Source organism: Cryptomeria japonica, chromosome 6 (assembly GCF_030272615.1).
Source record: "Cryptomeria japonica chromosome 6, Sugi_1.0, whole genome shotgun sequence".
In the NCBI taxonomy this organism is placed as follows: Eukaryota; Viridiplantae; Streptophyta; class Pinopsida; order Cupressales; family Cupressaceae; genus Cryptomeria; species Cryptomeria japonica.
In genome coordinates, this window is record NC_081410.1 from 212,829,719 (window position 1) to 212,849,289 (window position 19,571).

The 19,571-nt window shown below is 38.1% G+C and overlaps 2 protein-coding genes and 1 long non-coding RNA gene across 3 annotated transcripts in view; all 3 read right to left on the reverse strand.

The window, feature by feature from the left end:
* Positions 1–5,936: 5,936 nt before the first annotated feature.
* Positions 5,937–19,571, reverse strand: part of LOC131037995 (pentatricopeptide repeat-containing protein At5g04810, chloroplastic) — a 208,176-nt gene continuing 194,541 nt past the window's right edge. Inside the window, exons 10-11 of the mRNA XM_057970262.2 lie at positions 6,841–7,411; positions 5,937–6,454 (exon numbers count right to left, since the gene is read on the reverse strand). Of these exons, the coding sequence (XP_057826245.2) occupies positions 6,890–7,411 (522 nt within the window). The 3' untranslated portion in view covers positions 5,937–6,454; positions 6,841–6,889. The remainder of the gene's footprint in view (positions 6,455–6,840; positions 7,412–19,571) is intronic.
* LOC131037997 (uncharacterized) lies at positions 12,297–14,087 on the reverse strand. The gene is made up of 3 exons (XR_009358180.1): positions 13,539–14,087; positions 13,004–13,409; positions 12,297–12,878 (listed from the first exon to the last, which is right to left on the reverse strand). It is a non-coding gene; the product is annotated as an uncharacterized LOC131037997 (long non-coding RNA).
* LOC131037996 (uncharacterized) lies at positions 14,092–15,144 on the reverse strand. Its single transcript, XM_057970263.2, has 2 exons — positions 14,593–15,144; positions 14,092–14,427 (listed from the first exon to the last, which is right to left on the reverse strand). The coding sequence occupies exons 1-2, from the start codon at positions 14,862–14,864 to the stop codon at positions 14,178–14,180; spliced, it is 522 nt and encodes a 173-aa protein (XP_057826246.2). The 5' UTR covers positions 14,865–15,144; the 3' UTR covers positions 14,092–14,177.

The window sequence follows — 19,571 nt, forward strand, 5'->3', positions numbered from 1 at the left end:
TAAACCCCTTGGTACCCTCATGGGCCAGCAAGTGATGGTCGGCACGCAGCCATTCATGCTGGATTTTGTGGTAATCCCCCTAAAGCAGAAAGGATATGATGCCATTCTTGGGCGGGGGTGGCTCATTGCAGCAAAAGCGAACCATAATTGGAAGCGGAAACGGGCGGTAGATAGGGCCTCAGCCTCAGGGGAGCCTGACAGCGAGAGGGATTCCAGCAACGTGGAGGATTCAGAGGAGGACGATAGCAGCCAGGCGATGGAGGAGCCTGTACGAGTCTTGTTTACCCCACCCCTGTTACCGATGGGCACGCCTGTGCCATCATCTGGAGTGGGCGGCACCTGTATTCCGGCCTTCGGGCAGAGCCATACGCCTGTTACACTTGGTCCCCTCCAGCACGAGCACCAGGGAGCATCACTGGGCCCAACCACGGTGGCACTTACCGCGGACATCGCAGAGTCAGGGACGGAGGAGTCGCCGCATCGGGTAGTGGTTGCTGTGGAGCAGGGGCTGACGGAGGTGGAGGGAGTGGATACCAAGCCTCACATATGGTTGGACGTCGTGGGTAGTGACGCAATGGTGACTATTTCTACTTCCTTGTTGGAGGAGTCGATGACAACGAACCATCCCCCGGTCATGGAGATGCGTGTTGACCTCGAGGCTATGCAGAGCTGGCTCACACAGCAGTTTTAGATGACACTGGCACAGCCAAAGGGAGCTGTTGTATTCTCACCGTGTCGAGAGACTAGAGCGGAGGTAGTCGACTTGGATGACTCGTCAGGGGAGGCACACGGACTCACAGTTGGGAACAAGGCGGGGGAGGTCACCTCTGCTAGGCAGGGACCAGGAGATGGTGCACCTTCGACGACGGAGGCAGTACCGTCACAGCAGGATACAGTAGTGGTCGTTCCACCAGGGACTTCACAGCCTTCGGCACAGACGGGGGAGGATGTTGAGACCTATCTAGCTGACATGGTTGATATGGTGACGAGGGGTAAGCGGGTGGTGGTCGTTGCCCAGACGCAAGCATTGTAGCAGGTGGTGGTGGAGCTAGAGCAGGTCTTACAGTTTATGCAGGTGGGCTGCCCGGCAGCCTTTGCTACTTGCTTTGAGTCTCATGGGTGGCCGACTGCGGAGACAGAGGAGATGCTCCAGGCTTGGAGGCTGCGTCAGCCCATTGTGGAGAGTCGGGTGACGGCAGTTGTCTGCGAGATCGAGCAGGTCTACCGGGATGCCTATTATACATTGAGGCGTACACAGCAGGAGTCTGCAGTCAGGGAGGCTGCCCGAGTAGCATTGGAGAAGGAGGTGGCCAGTCAGCAGGCCTCATGGGCAGCCGAGAGGGCACAGTTGTTGGCACAGCTAGAGATGGCCCGCACAGAGACGGCTGAGACCCGGGCAACGAAGGCCGAGGTAGAGACTCGTCTGGCAGCCGAGCAGACTCGGTCTACGCGACGGAGGCAGTGGATACAAAAGAGAAGGAGTTGTTGGAAGCCGCACATATGGTGAAGATAGCTTTAGAGAAAGTATTGGTGGCGGAGCGAGATGTGACTGGACGCACGTAGCAGGTGTATGAGCTTCGCGCCCGCTTGGCGGCCCAGACACTAGCATCTCACCCTTCTGCTTCAAGGACGCTTTCTCAGCCCCCTCCCTAGTTTTTCAGATATGTATATTGTATAGGTTGCATTATCTCCATTTTTGTAAGTCACCTGGAGACGACTTTTCTTTTTGGGGGGGATGATGTTGGCGGCATTATTGTACACGGGAATAAGATTAGTTAATTGTGTAATTGTTTTGGTTAGTCAGCAACCGAGGGGTGGTAGTTGCGGTGCGACGGTTGGCGCTCGCACCCCCTCGATACGCTTATATACTTCGGAATGTAACTTGTAACATACACTTATTATGAATAGAACATCTGATATACTTTGTCTGATATTTACGGCATTATTATGCATTATGTTCTTTATGCCTTAAGTTATTCACCCAAGAGGGCAAACACCAAGCATGCAAATTATATTGGGTACTTTTGCACAATATTACTTGTATCTATGTGATATTGTATTTTCCTTGTCATTCCATGGTTATACTTTCAACTTGGAACATTGCCTTTTGTACCTTTCATTGGGGCATATTTTTCTCTACAATGATTAGGAACACATGCATTTATATATGCTTCCTAGAAACTTTTCACCTTTCTTCCATTTTCTACCTTGAAATTGATTGTATTTGCTTCACTTGCGCAATCATTTTCTAAGAAGGGGCATGCTTTACACTTCCACACATGCACACACCCACATTGTTGGTACACTAATGTAAGTAGCTAGCTCATAGTGAGTTGCTTGGATTAAGCAACCTTATCAACATTGCATAATTGTAGAGTGTGCTAGTCCATGTCATCCCCAATATTATAGTTGAATATGAGCAACCTAGCTTTAAAACATATGGGCTACCTTTATGTGCTTCTTATGGATCACCTAGTGACACAATTTGCTAGTTCATGTGATTCACAAAAGTATGTATGGTTCCTAGCAACACACGATGCTAGACCTCAAACCATATCTTGAATTTTCCTAGCAACAAAATACATTGGGCCTATGCCTTGCGATTTTCTAATAACAATCCTCACTAGAAAATGATTGCTTCTATTCATTTCTCTTTCCCTACTTGTTATTCTTAAGTATTTGTTATGATCTTCATCATGTGCCTTTCCTTTTTCAATGCAGATTAGATTGTAAATGATTTGTTGGTATTCTTGTTTTGCAAATTATACTTTTATAGTCCCCTCTATTTTGTAAGTTTTATACATATTATTATAACATTATTTGTTATACTAATTCTAGTGGCACACACATATTTTGTAGGTTTTCAATCTAGAGGCATAGTCACTTTGCTTAAAGAATTTTACATCCCCTACAATATCATTTTTGGAGTAACTTTCCATGATATTTACTTTCAATTATTTCAATGTTTATTTTTTAACTTTTGGTTTATGTTCAGGGCTTTCTTTATAAGCAATTCAAATAGCTCAAGAGGAGAAAGAACATAATAGATAGGAAATAGAAGAATTCCAGCAATAATTTATGAGAGCGTATTCTATAATTGATGGACACCTAATTGAAGAAACCGGGGAATTCAAGAACATATAGTGCAACATTCTAGTGAATAGGCTTACTCTCTAAAATGGAATTGATTATTGTCCTTCTTGGTTTTGGATAAGACAAATTAAAATATTTAGATTCCTCAACATGGATTTGCATTGAATGTTTACTTAGGGTCTTAGAAACAATGTAATCCAACAAAATTCAAGACCACTCTTCATTGTGTTTTCAAATTTGAGAACTCTTCCTTTTCATGTGTGGATCGAAAAAATATTATGCTCATCAAAATGGATATCTCTCAATGTATTTTACATAAGTTTATATAAATAAAGGTATGTGAGTTTTTAGTGTATCGCATGTACATATTTTGTAGGTTCTCAATTTGGGGGCATAGTCCATTCGCTTAAAGAGTTGTACATCCCCTATAAGATTAATATGTTTATGTTCTTGTCTTTATTCACCTCCTTTATGCAAGATACTCTTTCCACATTTATCTCATCTTTCCTTGCTAACTCAACTGTTAGAAGTTCGTTTTGTCCAAATATGTGACATACTAGTGTGCCAAAATGTTTCGTTTTACAATGGTTATTTTTGTGTTTCTTCCACCTTCCAACTACTCAAATTTTGTAACCAACCTAAGAGGAATCCAAACAATTAGTTCAACCTTTGGCCTCCTTATTTACCCTCTCATTCCATTTTGAATAACCAAGCTAAATCAATCACTCTCCTCTCTTGGCTCTCTATCAATAAAGTCTATTCTTCTTGGTTATCTTGGCTACATCATATTGATTAAACTTCCCTTGTTAAACCTAAATGAAGTTGCATACTATTGGATCTTAGGCTCACTTTTTTTTCATTCTTATTTGAATAATATCACAGTTTGTTCTATATTATTTTTCTCTATTTCTCAACATATCTTAGTGCTTGCACTTCCTATTATTTCACAAACACAAACAAAAAATGTATACCTCTCATACATCAAGGAGTTCTCACTTTCATATTTCATTTGTGGTTTTAGTTCTTAATACACGTAGAATAAAAACACATATTCTTTCTCTTTCCATTTGATTGTCTATGGAAGTTGAAAGGTTAGATCATAGGCTTGACCATTTGTGGCAAACTCTCAAGTAGTCATAACCCTTTCTTGCGTTCTCAGCTACAAGTGTTTGGAAGATTCAATCATGTAGAGGTTTAATTTTTTTCACCATTTCCCTCATGCTAATTCCATACCCCGGGGGTATGGGCCGAGCGAAGAGGAGAGTTATAAGAAAATGATGCTAGACTCATACATACATGCTAGATCGGATGTTCCATTGTACCCACTTTTCTCAGTCTCTCAAACTAAGAGAATGGATCTCCTAGCTCGGGCAGGGTGAAATGTTCTATCCCCTTGGGTTCGTTACTTCCCAAGTTGAGGGTATGATTCTCCACCATAGAGTGTTAGTTCATAGAAGCATTTCATCCCGAAACAGCCGCAGTCCCCTATGGCTTCATCGAACTCGACTGAAGGTTGATCACTCCCTGGGCAGACACCATTGGCATTCATAAACAGTGAGGTAGTACTCCTGTTCCCGTACGGTAGTGACCACGCCTCGATTCCAGCATAGCGGGGACGCCCTTTTAGTCAACCCTTGGACTACCCCCGATCTGCAATGATCCTCCCTAATTTAGTAGTTGCGGGTCCCCTCTCCGTGCCCGCCATGAACCAACCAAAGCCACCCCAAGGGGAATTGCTGGAGCGCAAGAGCTATATCCGGGAGCTCAGCTTTAAGATCTTGGTTAGCCAACTAGCTTCATTAATAAGAAAGATACATTGCAATTTTCACCCAAGGGCGACATTTTCATCAATCATGGGCCTCATAATTTTGTATCTAGTAGGACGGACTACTAGCTCCCGCTTGCTGAGAAAGACTGGGCCACTCAGTATTACCAAACTAGCTACCCCCAATTACATATACCAACTACCGTCTGGGGTGGGCAGCCGACCCTTTAAGCCCGAGCCAACGGGGTTAGTCAGTTTGCCCGAGTTGGGAGCTTTTGCCCTATTTAGTGTTGGACCTATCTCACCCTTTATTGCTGAAGTTTGTGAGCTTAGTTGCTTGAGCATAGTAGCTCTATATACGTCACATCTTCCTCATTCAAATGCTGAATAGTAGGGGTCGAACGTCTACGCACTATATCTACATATTGGACAAGGAGCCTCTCCTACTACCAAGTTCTTTCTTTTTGTTGTTTATGGCTCTGTATTCAGCTAATCAATTCTGCAATCCGGTTTTCTATATAAAAGCACTCTCTATCTTACTTTATGTTTTAGCTTAGTTAAAAAACTCATTTTGCAAGAGTAAAGCATGTTAGGATATTTCTAGTGTGATTTTGTTCTTTCTACAAAAGAAAAATAGTAAAAACACTTACAAAAGAGTTAATGTTTAACCTAAATAAATATGAACACTTCAATTAAATCGGTCATATTTTCTACATCACTTCAGCAATTTAATTTTCCCTAATGAGCATGCATTAAGCAGGAATTATTTCTAGTTTCATATTAAAACAATGAAGCATAACATAACTGATATGCAGACGCAATTTTTTAGTCATTAACCACATCCAATAGTGTGTTATGTTGAAAAATATCATTGCTGGTCCGAGCTTAAGCATATAAATTTTGAGGCCGTTGTGGAACTTAGTGAATTTCTTTTTTTTTAAATAAAAATAAAAATGTACGGAACCTTACCCACACATTGGTCCGTATATCAATTTTGTATTAAGAATTCAAATAGAATATTATACATGTTGCTGCAATTATAAAATGAAATTCCAGCAACTACTATGGAACATACTGGGAATAATAAACTCACAAAGTCATGTATGAAATTCAACCCAAGTCAATCCAAGGAACAACATGACAATACCCATGGCATCGTTATACTGACCAAACTTTTTACTGCTTTAATTTGCCTATCATACACAGTTTTTAGAAGTCCAGCTGGCACTTAATCATATATGCTTCAGCCTCTATTCAGAATCTGCTACCTTTCATTTATAATCAATTTTGAAAGTAGTAATGGATATTTGCAGCACAAACCCCGGTATAAAGTGACTGGTTAAGTATAGTATTCTGTGATAGATAACAGAGCATTTGCTTTCACTTGATCTTCCCCATGCCTTAACAAAGAGGGCCAGGTGCTTGCATAATTTTAAGAAGGCTGCCCTTGCGCTCTAGTTTGCAAATAGTTCATGTTGTCATAAACCATGAAAGGAAAGCAGAGGAGTCCGCATGAAAAAAAAGGTGCGCTCTTGCACAAATGCCTTGGAGTTTACAAAACTGCATGTGAGAGCTTCCTGAATTTAAATATCTCACCTTGCATATTATTGTGTCAAAAAATCAGTAACTTCGATAATCAAATAATATCAGAATGTAAAAATGTAAAAGTTTGAGACCTAACATTTCAATCATAGCAGCCCACTTCTCTATTATTAATACAATTATATGCTAAAAAATGAAGCTTGAGTTTGACAAACTTGTGACGAGAAAAGTTGCAACTATCAGAACAGAATGCTGAGTAATTCCAACACAACCTAATCTACACGATGCTGGTTCAAGAAGCACAGACCTATAGCCTATACAGGAAAATATACATAAATCCAAAATGAGAAAAAGTTTAATCTTTTGCAATTATATGAAGTATATAAATGTCAATATGATCTGACTAGCATGGTATGTTGGACTTCAAAGAGTAAACTCACCTGTCAATAAATTACAACAAATGGAGTTATGGATTCCAAATAGTCAAATCTAACAGGGACGGCCAAAAGTTTGAAGTTCATCCCAATCTTGAACATGATCTTTATTCTCCTCAGAGCACATATTGAGATCGCCTTTATTATTCTCAGAGGAGTAAGTATACTTAGCATCAAAACTTCCATGAGTGTATGAAGACCAATTGGGAGGATATAGCTTTTCAACAGAACTTGTGAGTTCAGAAGGCACCCTTTCAAGTATACGCAGGCTTTTGCTCCAGTAAGTAGCCGTCCCCAAGTCTACAGAAAATCCACGGTCCAGCATTTCCTTGCTGATTCTCAGGATACCTGAGTACACAAAGCTTTGAGCAAAAGTGGCCCTAGACAATAATGATGTCATCAAACAATGGTACACAGCTTCATCAGGTTCCCATCCCACTTGTTTCATCTCTTCAAAACAAGCCAATGCTTTCTCTGGATGAGAGGCCAGTGCCCATCCATGTATTAAAGTGGTGTATGTTTTGAGATTGGGCTCGATACCCAATTTTTTCATTTCTTCAATTGCAGTCATTGCTCTCTGCACATAGTAGAGTTTGTTAGAGTTGTTAAACCTCTAAGAACTAAACATGCATTGCATATGCCCATATCACATAAAACATTTCAGTTTCTTTGATATCGTCTGTAAGCAAGAAGATGGAAAGAAAATACATTGAATATTGTAATGCGGCTAAGCTATTATCAATGATCATATAAGGATGTAACAGAGAAATCTAACCTAGGTAAGTTGAACTCCCTCACATGAAGCAAACATGAACATCAAGGACACTTGCATTTCAATATAGTTCACAAACTCCAAACAGAAATAGCAGCAATCTTAAATGCACTGTTGCAATTGTGCATGTATTTTTCTGTTTTTTGAACCATGGGAATATGCATAGCTGCATTTGAATTCGTTTCAGCTAAACACAATAGATAACTCCTAATGGTACATTAGGTGCATGAATAGCTTTCATAGTGTGTTCCTATTTCAAACTAATAAAAAGGAGAAAACTTATGATTTTTCAAAAAATTTGTAACTATCAAAAAATATGTCACAGAAACTTAAGAGTCATCACAACTTAACTACACGAGACAGGCATCCATATAACCTTTGTTTCTCCTAGTTTCCAGGACAGCAAAATGGTGGATGTGCGAAAGTAGTTTTAGGGATGCCAAATATTTTGCTGAACTTTGGAGACAGTATAGGTACAGCCAGTGGGCAGCTATTTGAAAATTGAAAATTTAAATCGCTTAAACAAACTAAATGCGCAGAAATTAAATGCAATCTATTGAATTTGCAATGAGCTAATGACATTCCACTCATTTTTTCTCTTTTCGAGGATTTTTAGGATTTTCTTCCTTAAAAGTTACCCTTTTCTATTTTTATGCATCAAATTGAGCAGGCCGCCCACATCTGAAAAGGGGAACATTCCCTCCAAATCCTCAGTTTCCCAGGATGTGCAGAACATCACCTAGATGCTTATTCCAATGGAATGCTCCATAAAACATAAAGTATAATGTAGATATGTACATACTTGCAAAAGGGAAAACTAAAGGATCTTATCATGTTTTGCTTTTGAGTCTTGCAACACATCTCTACGGAATGTTGCATAACACATACGGAGAGTAACATTTAGGTAGGTACATACATGCAAAAAGGAAAACAAAAAGATTTTATCATGATTTGCTTTTGAATCTTGCAACAAATGTTCTTTCAGTTTTGGAGGAGAAGAATTTAGCTTTTCCCTTCTTTTCTGGGTTCCTTTGGTGCCTTTTTTTTTCATTTTTGTTCTTCTTAAAGGGGTGGGTTGACAGGATATCTTGATTTGACAGGAAACGTACTTCATAACTGAGGCATCTACCCAATGCATCCAAGATATATTTGGCTGGCCCTTAAACCCTTACCCATGTTATAAGAGACTGAAATGCCTCTTATGTAAAATTCAAAAGAATTCAGTGTGTGTATTATATTAAGGGGAGAAGGATGACATATTGTCTGAGGACCATATTCTAAAGGGACGTGAACTACACAACCCACCTTACAGTAAACTTATAAGGTAGGTTTGTATAGTGCAGAAACTAGATATGCTACAAATCTCTTACCAGAAATTCAAACTCAAAGCATTACAGAAATCTTTAAATTGCTGATAATAATCCAAGACAAAAAAGATGTCTTATCTTTCTTTAACAGCTTGGACCTTGAAGTTAAGGACATGTGACAATAAGAGTACCACAAATACAGAGAATTATGGTGCATTGAATAGGAATCAATTACTCAAATTTCAATCTTAAGAGTTGTGATATTTGGATACAATTTTCAAGTGACACTACTTCAATCTTGACTATAGGTCGGTCTTCAACAATTCAATACATAAATTTCACCTTGACTTAAACAGTCAACTTGCTTGCATTCGGAGATGGTATGTATGAACATATATTGGTTGTGAAAACAAGTTTCAACTTCAAGTTTAGGGTAACAATATGGCCAAGCTGAAAAAGACACTCTTGGATTTACAAAATAGTCTTAGAAGAACCATGCATCATTTTAAACAGAGGATAAATGTCTTAATAACACAGATGGCCATATCAGTTGCATAAAACTTGTCTACATGTAAACATTTCTTTGTCAATGAATTGTATATTGATTTTATGCTTCCACTTGAATTTCTATCTTCCTTCAAGTTTCGAACTTATGTGTGGAACTTGGTTACAACATTCTAACTTATGTGTGGACCTTGGTTACAATTTTCTAACAAGCCATCTCTGGCTTTCTTGAATAATTTTTAATCATTTTTTTTCGAATTCTCCTTGTATTATCCACATCAGCAACATTTTATCGTGTCAACTAAATTCGACTTTGATCTTGTGTTGCCAAGAGACGCATCTCCAACTCCCTAGGATGCGTCTCGGAGACCGAGACATATATCAGGTATTCGAGACCTTGCCTGAGATGTCTCTACTCGCAAGAAACTTTCAGCCACAGTCTCTCCAAGACTCCCACCATCTCCCATGCAAAAGGTGTCTTCTCCCACACAAACAAAACAAAAAAACCTAAAAATTAAAAGTTAAATGCATTAGGGAGTTGGAAAATAAACATGCTGCAAAAGGGAAAACAAGAGCCAATGCAAGGCAGGAGCCAACATGAGCCGACAAGACCAAAAATATTTGCCATTTGGATATTTGCAGTTCTTTGCAAAACTTAAAAGATATTCATATTTTCTATATCCTTGCTGCTATCCTTTTAATTCACAATGGGGTGAATTCTACTAGATACTTGGGAGTCGGGAATTTGGTTGTTATAATACATTTTCTTTCTTCATTCTTGTGAGTGTGTCTATATTCATATTCTGATATATATAATCACGTAGAATAGCAAAAGGATTTGCAATGTTGAAAGATTTAACTTGTTGATTTGGGCCCTTGCCTTTAGCTTTCTTATACACTTTGTCAAATTTGATTCATTCTGATGAAATTTCCTTTCCTTTTAATGGATGTTTGGTTCTAGATGAACTATTTTCTCCTTTTATCCTATAAATCTGGATTGATGTTGGGTGTTTAATACCTCCTTCTTCTCTTGAATGTTTTCATTGCCTATTTAGTATTTGGGCATTACCCTTGCCAAAGGATTTACAGTGTTGAAAGTTCAATGTTGTGATATTTTATATAAATTATTAAATTATATGAAACAAAAATGGTGTCTCCAAGTACCCCCCATCTCCTATTTTCAAAAATAGATGTACTGGTACCAGTACCCATCTCCCATACTTGTACCAATACCGGTCTCCTAGCAACCTAGCTTTGATCCTGTAGTCTCAGATTCTCGCTATCTTGTTCCTTCAATTTGACTTTTAACACCACAATTCATCAGTTGTCACAAGTCAAATCTTCTGTAAGTCCAAAATCTAGGCTAACCACTCCTATTTGTCTCGTTTTTACAATTAAACCATTTTAACTTGTTTGAGACCTCAAATTCCTTGTATATACATCCACCAAGATTTTGTATTTTCATTTCCCAAATAAGATATAAGATTACAACTGTCATGTATGATTATCTATTGTATTTTCTATAAGCTTTGTACTTGGTCGATGTTTGTTAAAAGACAAATAGATGATGTTTGTTGAAGGGTGGGTAGGTGCACTAATTGGATGTTGGTCAAGGGATTGATTAATGTTGGTTGAAGGCACACAAAAGCTAGTTATGACTTCAAGATCATGGGTTGCATATCATTGAAGCAATCCCTATACAAATATAGTATATTGGATTGCCACCATGCCTCAATCACAATAGAACAACCTACTACCTACTCAATATCAGTGCAAATAACCTTTCCATACACAAGGTTTGCACCTTATTATATCAATTGCAGATATAGTGGTAGAAGAGGACACAAATGTCGGTAATGTTGAATTTCTCATCCAAGGAATCATGTGGCAAGTGCATTCACAATAAATCCACATGACATGCTGGTAGTCTTTTTCACAAATCCTAAACTTCAAAGTTAATATAAATGAGTTTGGATAGACCACACCACTCAAGAGGAAGACAATTTCATTTGCACAAAGAATTTCATATATTCTCCATAGATCAGACAAGAAGATCTAATCTCACCCTCCAAACTTAATGCAATCAAGATTACTAATTCCAAAGTGAGAGCAAAGGATCCAAATGCCAACTCTAGGGTGAATACTAGGAGGAATAAACTTTATTTTACGATTTATGAGAAAAACAGTGAGAAATTTCAAGATCTATATTGTGACAGCACCACATATCACCATGGTTGTGTTGACTTATTTTAGTCCAACTCATAAGGGTCCTCTAAAGTGTTTTCATAGAATATGCCATACTTTGAGCGTTAAACCATCAAGATAACCTTTTCTTTAAAGCTCACATACACCAAAAGAGAGAGAAATTCCATTGAAAGAGTTCAATCTTGTTAAGTCCAAGTTAAGGTCGATTTAGTGGTTTAGGGTCAGATTGTATTTTGAAATAGGAGAGATTGCATGGCATGTTGAAGGAAAAGGGAGAGTTCTCGAAGCTTGTATACATCTGTCCCAAGTGTTTAAACCATAGTTACAAACCTCAGACTCAGCATGCTGATTTTTGACTCGAACTCAGCACCCAAACTCGGCCGAGACTCAGCAAATTGAAAAACCCAAGAAATTCAAAGATTTTTAATGATTTTAAACTTCTTTCATGCATTTTTTAATAAATAAACATTAAAGACACAATAATCTCATCAAATAGAAGCACATACACAAGTTTACATTGATCACATAAGTATAAATGCAAATTTTAGGCTTGCGTTGAAGGAAATAAGCTAAACTAAATAGCACATTAGAAATATAAATAGTGTCAAATGTCTACAAAATTCATGGAATATGAAATCCATGTCATCAAAAGTTCAAAACATATATCAAGTTCAACATAAAAGCTAGAGCCTAGAAGTCTAAGGCTCGGAGGAGCCAATATTAGTCAACCCCGCAATTGTCCTACGTGTGCGCCTAAGATAGGTCTTGGAACGTTTTGTAGCCATGGTCTCTGCTGTGTCTGAGGCTCAAGCTCACGCTCAATCACATCCATATCCTCATCCACATCATCCTCGAGGTCCTCCAATGGATCTCCTCGTTCTCTAGCCTCCTCCTGTGCCATCGCCACTGCGTCTGCCTCTCGATCTACCTAATCAACCCACTCTCTAAGTCTTCATCACTGAAGACAGGATCATCAAGCTCAGTGTTCCACTCTCCCTGCGGATCAACCTCATCTAAAGTGATAGGAGATGTGTCAGTGCCCAAGATTTGTCTGTGATGAAGGTGAAGGTTGAAATGAACAAACACAAGATCATTCAACCTTTGCACCACCAACCTATTGCACTTTTTGGAGTGAATATGCTCGAACATGCTCCAATTGCGCTCACATCCTGAAGCACTACATGGCTAGCTCAAGATACAAACTGCAATCTTCTGCAGATTTGGCACCTTATTACCAAACATCTTCCACCATGCATCTGAAACAAAAAATAATAAAAATCATTTCTATTCTATAAATTTGAGTTTATGATAATGGTAATAGAATCATCGATAGAAAAGTTTAGGATTTAAATTTTAAACTATGCCTAGATTAGATTTTTACCTGGCATCATTTGTGTCCGGTTTTGCTTGCATATGTCTCGTGAGAAGAAGTCTCCTTGTGCATTCCTAAACATCTCTAACTCACGGACTTTGTGTGCACCAACTGATGTATCAGGTGACATTCGCTCTACAACTTCATAGAGCCCATTCAACACCTTGTCATCGACCTTGAAATCTGGCCGAAACTGGAATGTCGGATTAAGGTAGTAGGCGGTTGCATGTATAGGCTTGTGAAGCAGATTGTGCAATCGTCAATCAATGACTTCCCATATGGGACCATACTTAGCTTGATTCCCCAAATAAATGGCTCTAATGGCCTCCTTCACCCTGTCCATGCCCTCATAAATGTAGCCCATTGTGAGCTTCTCTCCATCAACAAATCGTAGAACAACAAAAAGCTCTATAAACTGTGATCAGAAGTTGAAAGTTGCAACATTAAGCTTTAAGTTTTAAGTTTTACATAAACAAGTGTGAATAAAAACAAGGAAATGAAATGGAAATGAGAACTAAAATGAAAAAATATAATAGATAATTACCTGCACAATCTCCTTGGCCGGTTGCCAAAAGCTATGCTCTTCAAACACCTGATCAGTCGTCTCAATCCCTGCAGTGGTCTTTGCATATGATGATTTCGTCCACTCCTCACTTACAAACATCCGTTTCAATCCAGCCTTGGACTGAAGCAAGGATTGCAACGTGATAAAATTTGTTGCAAATCGGGTAATTCCTAGACGAGACAACTCTTTCTTATTTGTGAAATTTCTCATAAAGTTGAGGACCCAGGCATGATTATATATGTATTTACAAATATTCCTTCCAGCCTCTACACATGTTTTAATCCATGGAATTTTACCAAGATACTCCAATATGAGGTCAATGCAATGAGCAACATAAGGGGTCCAAAACAAGGTGGGTGCCTCTCCATAGGAAGTCTACCTATAGCAACATAATTTGCTAAATTATCAGTCACTATTTGCACCACATTCTCCTCACCCACATTCTCCAACACTTCCTCCAACAACCCACAAAGATACTCGGCATTTTTTACATTCCTTGAAGCATCAATTGACTTCAAGAACACCGTGCTACCTAAGAAAGAAAAAAAGAGAGATTTAGTATAATAAAAATTAAAAAAGTCACTAAACCAATGATAAATATACTTTACAAAATACAAACTACAAAGTACAATTGCCTAATGAGGAGACAAGAAAAATCAATAGTGTTCTACTTCTTCTGTCAATCCAACCATCAGTAACGATGGTGCAACCCTTCCTCCTCCATATCTCACACTGCTCGGCAATTTTGGCTTTAACATCAACCACCTTTTGATTCAAAATAGGGCCTTTTATCTCCTCATCATTAGGGGCTTTGAACCTTTGACCACAACCGGTAATGTCATCTACCATGATTTGCGAGTATGGATACCTAAAACAAATTAAATAAACGGAATAAGTATTAACTAATAACTATTAAGTTTTACTTGTAACTTTAAAAATTAAAATAATGAATGCGACATACTCTTAATCTTAAATTCTCAATTTCTTAAAAGCAAAAAAATTAAGACATAGAAATCAAAATACTAATGAATACCTCACTGCATGAAATGGAACATTGTTGTAGAACCAAAAGTCTCCAATTGCCATTTTCGTAGCATCATGTTTCTCCTGATTCCAACCCATGCTCTCAAGCAATGGTTGGGCACCCAAAGTCGTGCATGGAACAATAAGTGAGTCTAATGTGGATTTATTTTTATGAATGTGAGGCCCAATGCTCACACTTGCGCTACCACTACTTCCAGATCCAAGGAATGGAGGTCGAGGATTTGAAGAAGCCTCTCCACCAATGGCTGCCATTTCTTCCATTTGCTTCCTTTTTAATTTTTTTCTCTCTTCAAATTCCTCTAATTGAGCTTGTACTTCACGAATAGCCTCAGGGGATGCTATTTTGCATGGTTTTGCATCATGACATTCTATTTGTGCAATGTGATATTTCAGCTGGTTAATACCCCCCCATTATATTTTGTTTTGCCATGAATACATGTTACTTCTCTTTTTTTGGAACCGAGGATGCCATGTTTCCAAGCCTTATCCCTTCTAACCGGGGTTGCCTTTGAGGCACCACTTCCACTAGGCTGAGACATTACGCTGCAATATATTATAAATGGGAAAAATCAGCATAATGTCTCTTATTCTAAATAAATTAAAACCTATAAATAAAAAATAGAAAGAAAAAACAAAACTAGGGTTTCAACTTTCATATTTTTTCCATCAATATAAAATAAACCAAAAACAAAACAAATGTACAAAAAAATGGAAATATGAAAGTAAGAAAATAAGAAAAAATAAGAAAAAAATGGTCCTTACCTCTATAAATTTGCTTAAAAACCTCTTCCAAATCCTTCTTTTAACACCTTCAAATGCTTGAATGCAAGCTACAAACTTGCACAAACAATCAACAATCCTTATCTCCCCTTCAATCTATCTGCTGGTTTGCTTTTCAATGCCTCTATCTTTTGCTCAAAACCCTCTTTTTCTCTCCTTGTGTTTGCAAACAACAAAAATGACCTTTTTGGGTGGGGAACAAAACATATTAACCCTTTTTTTCATTTAAAACTAATGTCATTTCATTTTTTTTTAACTTGTTATTTTTTGCCTACGCAGCAGAGTCTAAACCGCAGGACTCAGCGAGTCTGCCAAAACTCAGCCAGACTCGGCCAAGTCCGAGTCCAGAGGCCATAGGCCTCGGCAAGAGCGACCCGCCTCTGGACTTTGCGAGTCTTGTAACACTAGCTTAAACATTTTCAAGAATGCAAGTTTTACATGTGTTGCACTCTGCAGTGATGTAGGAGTTAGAATCTTATGGAGGATTTTCACACACCTCAAGAGTTTGTTAAACTTTGTCAAGTTTTTGGAACGCTGGAGAGATATCTACAAAGGAAAAACTTATGCAGGTGAACATAGTCATGCTGTGCAAGATTTGTCAGGCATGATTGCTGGTAAAGAAATGATCATGTCTTTGTATAGGTCTTCTTCTTGCTTTGGCTCTATAACATAATGAAAGGTCAGTTTTTATGGAGTTGTAAAAACATGGAAGATTCTCCAAATTTCTTTGTTCCTTCAAATGATATCATTTGCAGGTTGAAAATGTGTAAAGTGTCTTACCAAAGCCAAAGGAAGGTCATAAACCTTCATGTATGTCCAGGGCAGGCTTTATAAGGAAAAGTGAGACATTGAAGAGGTCTTACAAGATCAGGAGATCTGCATACCATGGACAGTCATCCAAATGCATTTGCAGACCTATTATGATCAAGTAAGAAGAGATTGTCCAGTATTTAGTCAACTTTTGTGGAGATCAAAAAAGTTTGCAGTCCTATGTGCGTTTGAAAGAATTGTCAAAGATTTTGATCATTTGTAAGATGTTAGTTATCATAGAGAAACTCCTCAAGACTTAAAAGACTCCTTATGAGACAAAGGGACTGTTCAAGAGTTAAAGGAAGATCACAAGGGAATCTTGTGAAATATATAGAGCATGGTAACGTCTTGAAGGCATGGAGTAAAGGTATCACTGTGAACAGCTGGCTCAGTGTTAGAAAACCTATCAGAAGTTTTGTGTAGGAAATAAGGGGATACAAGTCTGCATATTTGAAATATGCTGCCCTGTTTGCCTCTGTTTTCTTTTTTTGCAATGGTTTTGAGATGACCAATTAAGTGCAGGTAATAAAGTAACTTACAACAAATAAACAACTCAAAAATATGATCTGAAAATACAAATTTCCTCAAATGTAAGGGCAACCTAGATCATCAAATAGCATTAAATATCTATTTCAAAAATTCAAACATACCCAAAAAATGCAGCATTCAAATAACTTGAGTTGTTCATAAAATTTGCACTTTGGCACTCCCAAACTGGACGCCACACTTTAAAGACTTCTCAATAATCCACGCAGATGGTAAAGAAGGTCAATGCAAGTCCAAATGCCTCAAAAACAGTAACTTAGAACCTCCTAAACCTAGCCATTCAACAAGCAAGGTGTACAAACAACAAAAGTGACCAGCAAACACAATAACCTCTACAATACTCTTTATCAGCCACAATGAATATTATCCAACAGTCTAAAGCTCTGAGAATTGAAGAATAAGAAGCTATCAAACTCCAATAATACCCAGTTGTGATCTCTGTATGAAATCACCAAGATATTCTCTTGACCATAATTGGAAAGCTCGGACTCGCTGCAGACTCGGCAACCCAAAAATTGGACTTGGACTTGGACTCAGCAAAAACTTAGGAAAGGACTCAGCAAAAAGGAAAACCGCAGTTTTGTCAAAAAACAAAAAGAAATTAATGCATTTAGAGAACATAAGAGCCATAATTGAAACATTACACGTCAAATGATCTCCAAGCACTCAATATTTGAAATTTCATCATTCACACTCATAGTTTCAAACTTTAAAATGTATACAGGCAGCATAAGCTTATGAATTTTTAAAAAATTACATATAATTATATGTCCAAATGTGAAAAACAGCAAACTAAAGACTACATCTTCCTCTTTCCTCTTGTAATATAATGCAATTTTTCAAGCCTTGAACCAGTAGGTGCTGAGGTATCTACATGATGAGTTGATTCTTCTTCTTCAACATCAAAGTCCTCGTCTTCGTTCTCCATTTCATCCAATGTTGCTGCTTCTGCTTCTTCTGCTACTCCTCTCTATAATTCTGCAAGATCTTCTTTAGTAAGGAGGACATCGTCACCATCATTTTGTTAATTGATCCAATCACCATATGGATCAATTTCATCCAAGTCAATGGCCTCATGTGAAACCAAAATGACTGAAATGAGGAAAAGTGAAAAAACGATGTGTTTTAAGTTTGACTATTTGTTTCCAGCAAACGGCAAGAGTCCTGATGATGGACTCGTGAGTCCCGATATCGGACTCATGCCGAGTCCACTGAAGGAAATTGCGAGTCCCGATATCAGACTCGTGCTGAGTCCACTGAAGGAAATCGCGAGTCTGTTAAATTGACTCACTGTGATAGCCCGACCAAATATGTAATAAATTTTAATATACAAATTCTAATTAAAGTTTAAATAGTGACAAATGACTATTATTAATATCCAATGTTAACGTAAATATTATTTCTCTTATCGCGCGGAATCAGGCATACGATATCAATATTGAAAGCACGATTTCTAAGTTCAAAAAGAATGTAACAATATCGCATCCACGGAAACGGTTAGGGTTTTCTTCGTTTTCGTCGCCCAAGAGGAAAGGATTTGAACCAATCGACGGGACTCCTCCATGGCACCGAATCCCTACAATCGTAACCCTACACGCAACCATTCAGATGTATATTTACACCCTGGACTGCGAATGAAGAAAAAAAAAAGGCACGGACGAATCACGCGGAAGTGACAGAAGATAATTGCGGGAAATCTAAGGGTATGCAGCGACAGTAAAAGGGTCATCGAGAACCAAGGTAAGTATTTCACGCCCTTCTGCGATTATCATACAAATTTGAACATACTGCAAGGTATTTACATTTGTTAAGCATTAGGCGAAAATGCATCTTAATACATTCACGCGAATTAAACTTAAAGGCAACTTTAATGAATTACAATTCACTATGCGATTTTGGATTTTTTAAATGGGCTAAAATATATATTGCATCTTCAATATATTGTAATACACATACAATTTAATTATAATTCATATAGTCTAAATAATAATAATACATATATATGTATTCCAACACGAGAAGCATCTATTATGAATGAAATTAAGTTTGTCAAAAATGGCTAAATGAATATAAATTTAATTAAGGAATTAATGACTATGGGTCAATATACCCAGGATTGAAGAAGCTGAATAAATTCATCACTATAAAGAATTAATCTCCTATATTTTCAAAATACACCAAATATCGGAATTAATGTGTAATACAAGCAAATATAAAATAAATGAATACTCACACAACGTTAATGTACAATGGTTAGACAATTAATTTAAAGATACAATAAAGCTAATTACTCACGAAGTGCATGTTAAGTTAAACATCAAAATACTATAGCAAACTCTAAATTCAATCCTAAAATCAACAACCGAATCCGTATTCTTCCAAATCCCCAAGGGAGATGGGCTGCTAGGGAGAGGCAGAGTAAATCCAATCAAGGGGTGCCCTAAGGGTGAAGACTCCTCCTAAGTCTGGGTTGCGAGCCCTAAGGACGAGAGGATTGAGTCAAGTAATCTGGGACCTAAGAGAGAACTGGTGTCGAGCTCCCTAGGTAAGCAAGAACCTCTTCTGGGAAAAGGGACGGAATAGTTGACGAACAGGGATTGATCCTTAGAGTTGTTATTAATTTAGATTGAATTCACTTAAAATGAGATTATAACTTGTTTATTAATTGCTTATGCACAGATCCTAATTAGGGGACATTACACTCACCCGGACTCGGCCCGCCAACGAAATCATGAGTCTTGCAAGTCCGTAGAGTTTTCAAACTATGCTCTTGATTACATCTCTCAATAACGTGGAGAATGTCGCTTGCAAGGGCTTTCGTCCTCAAACCTA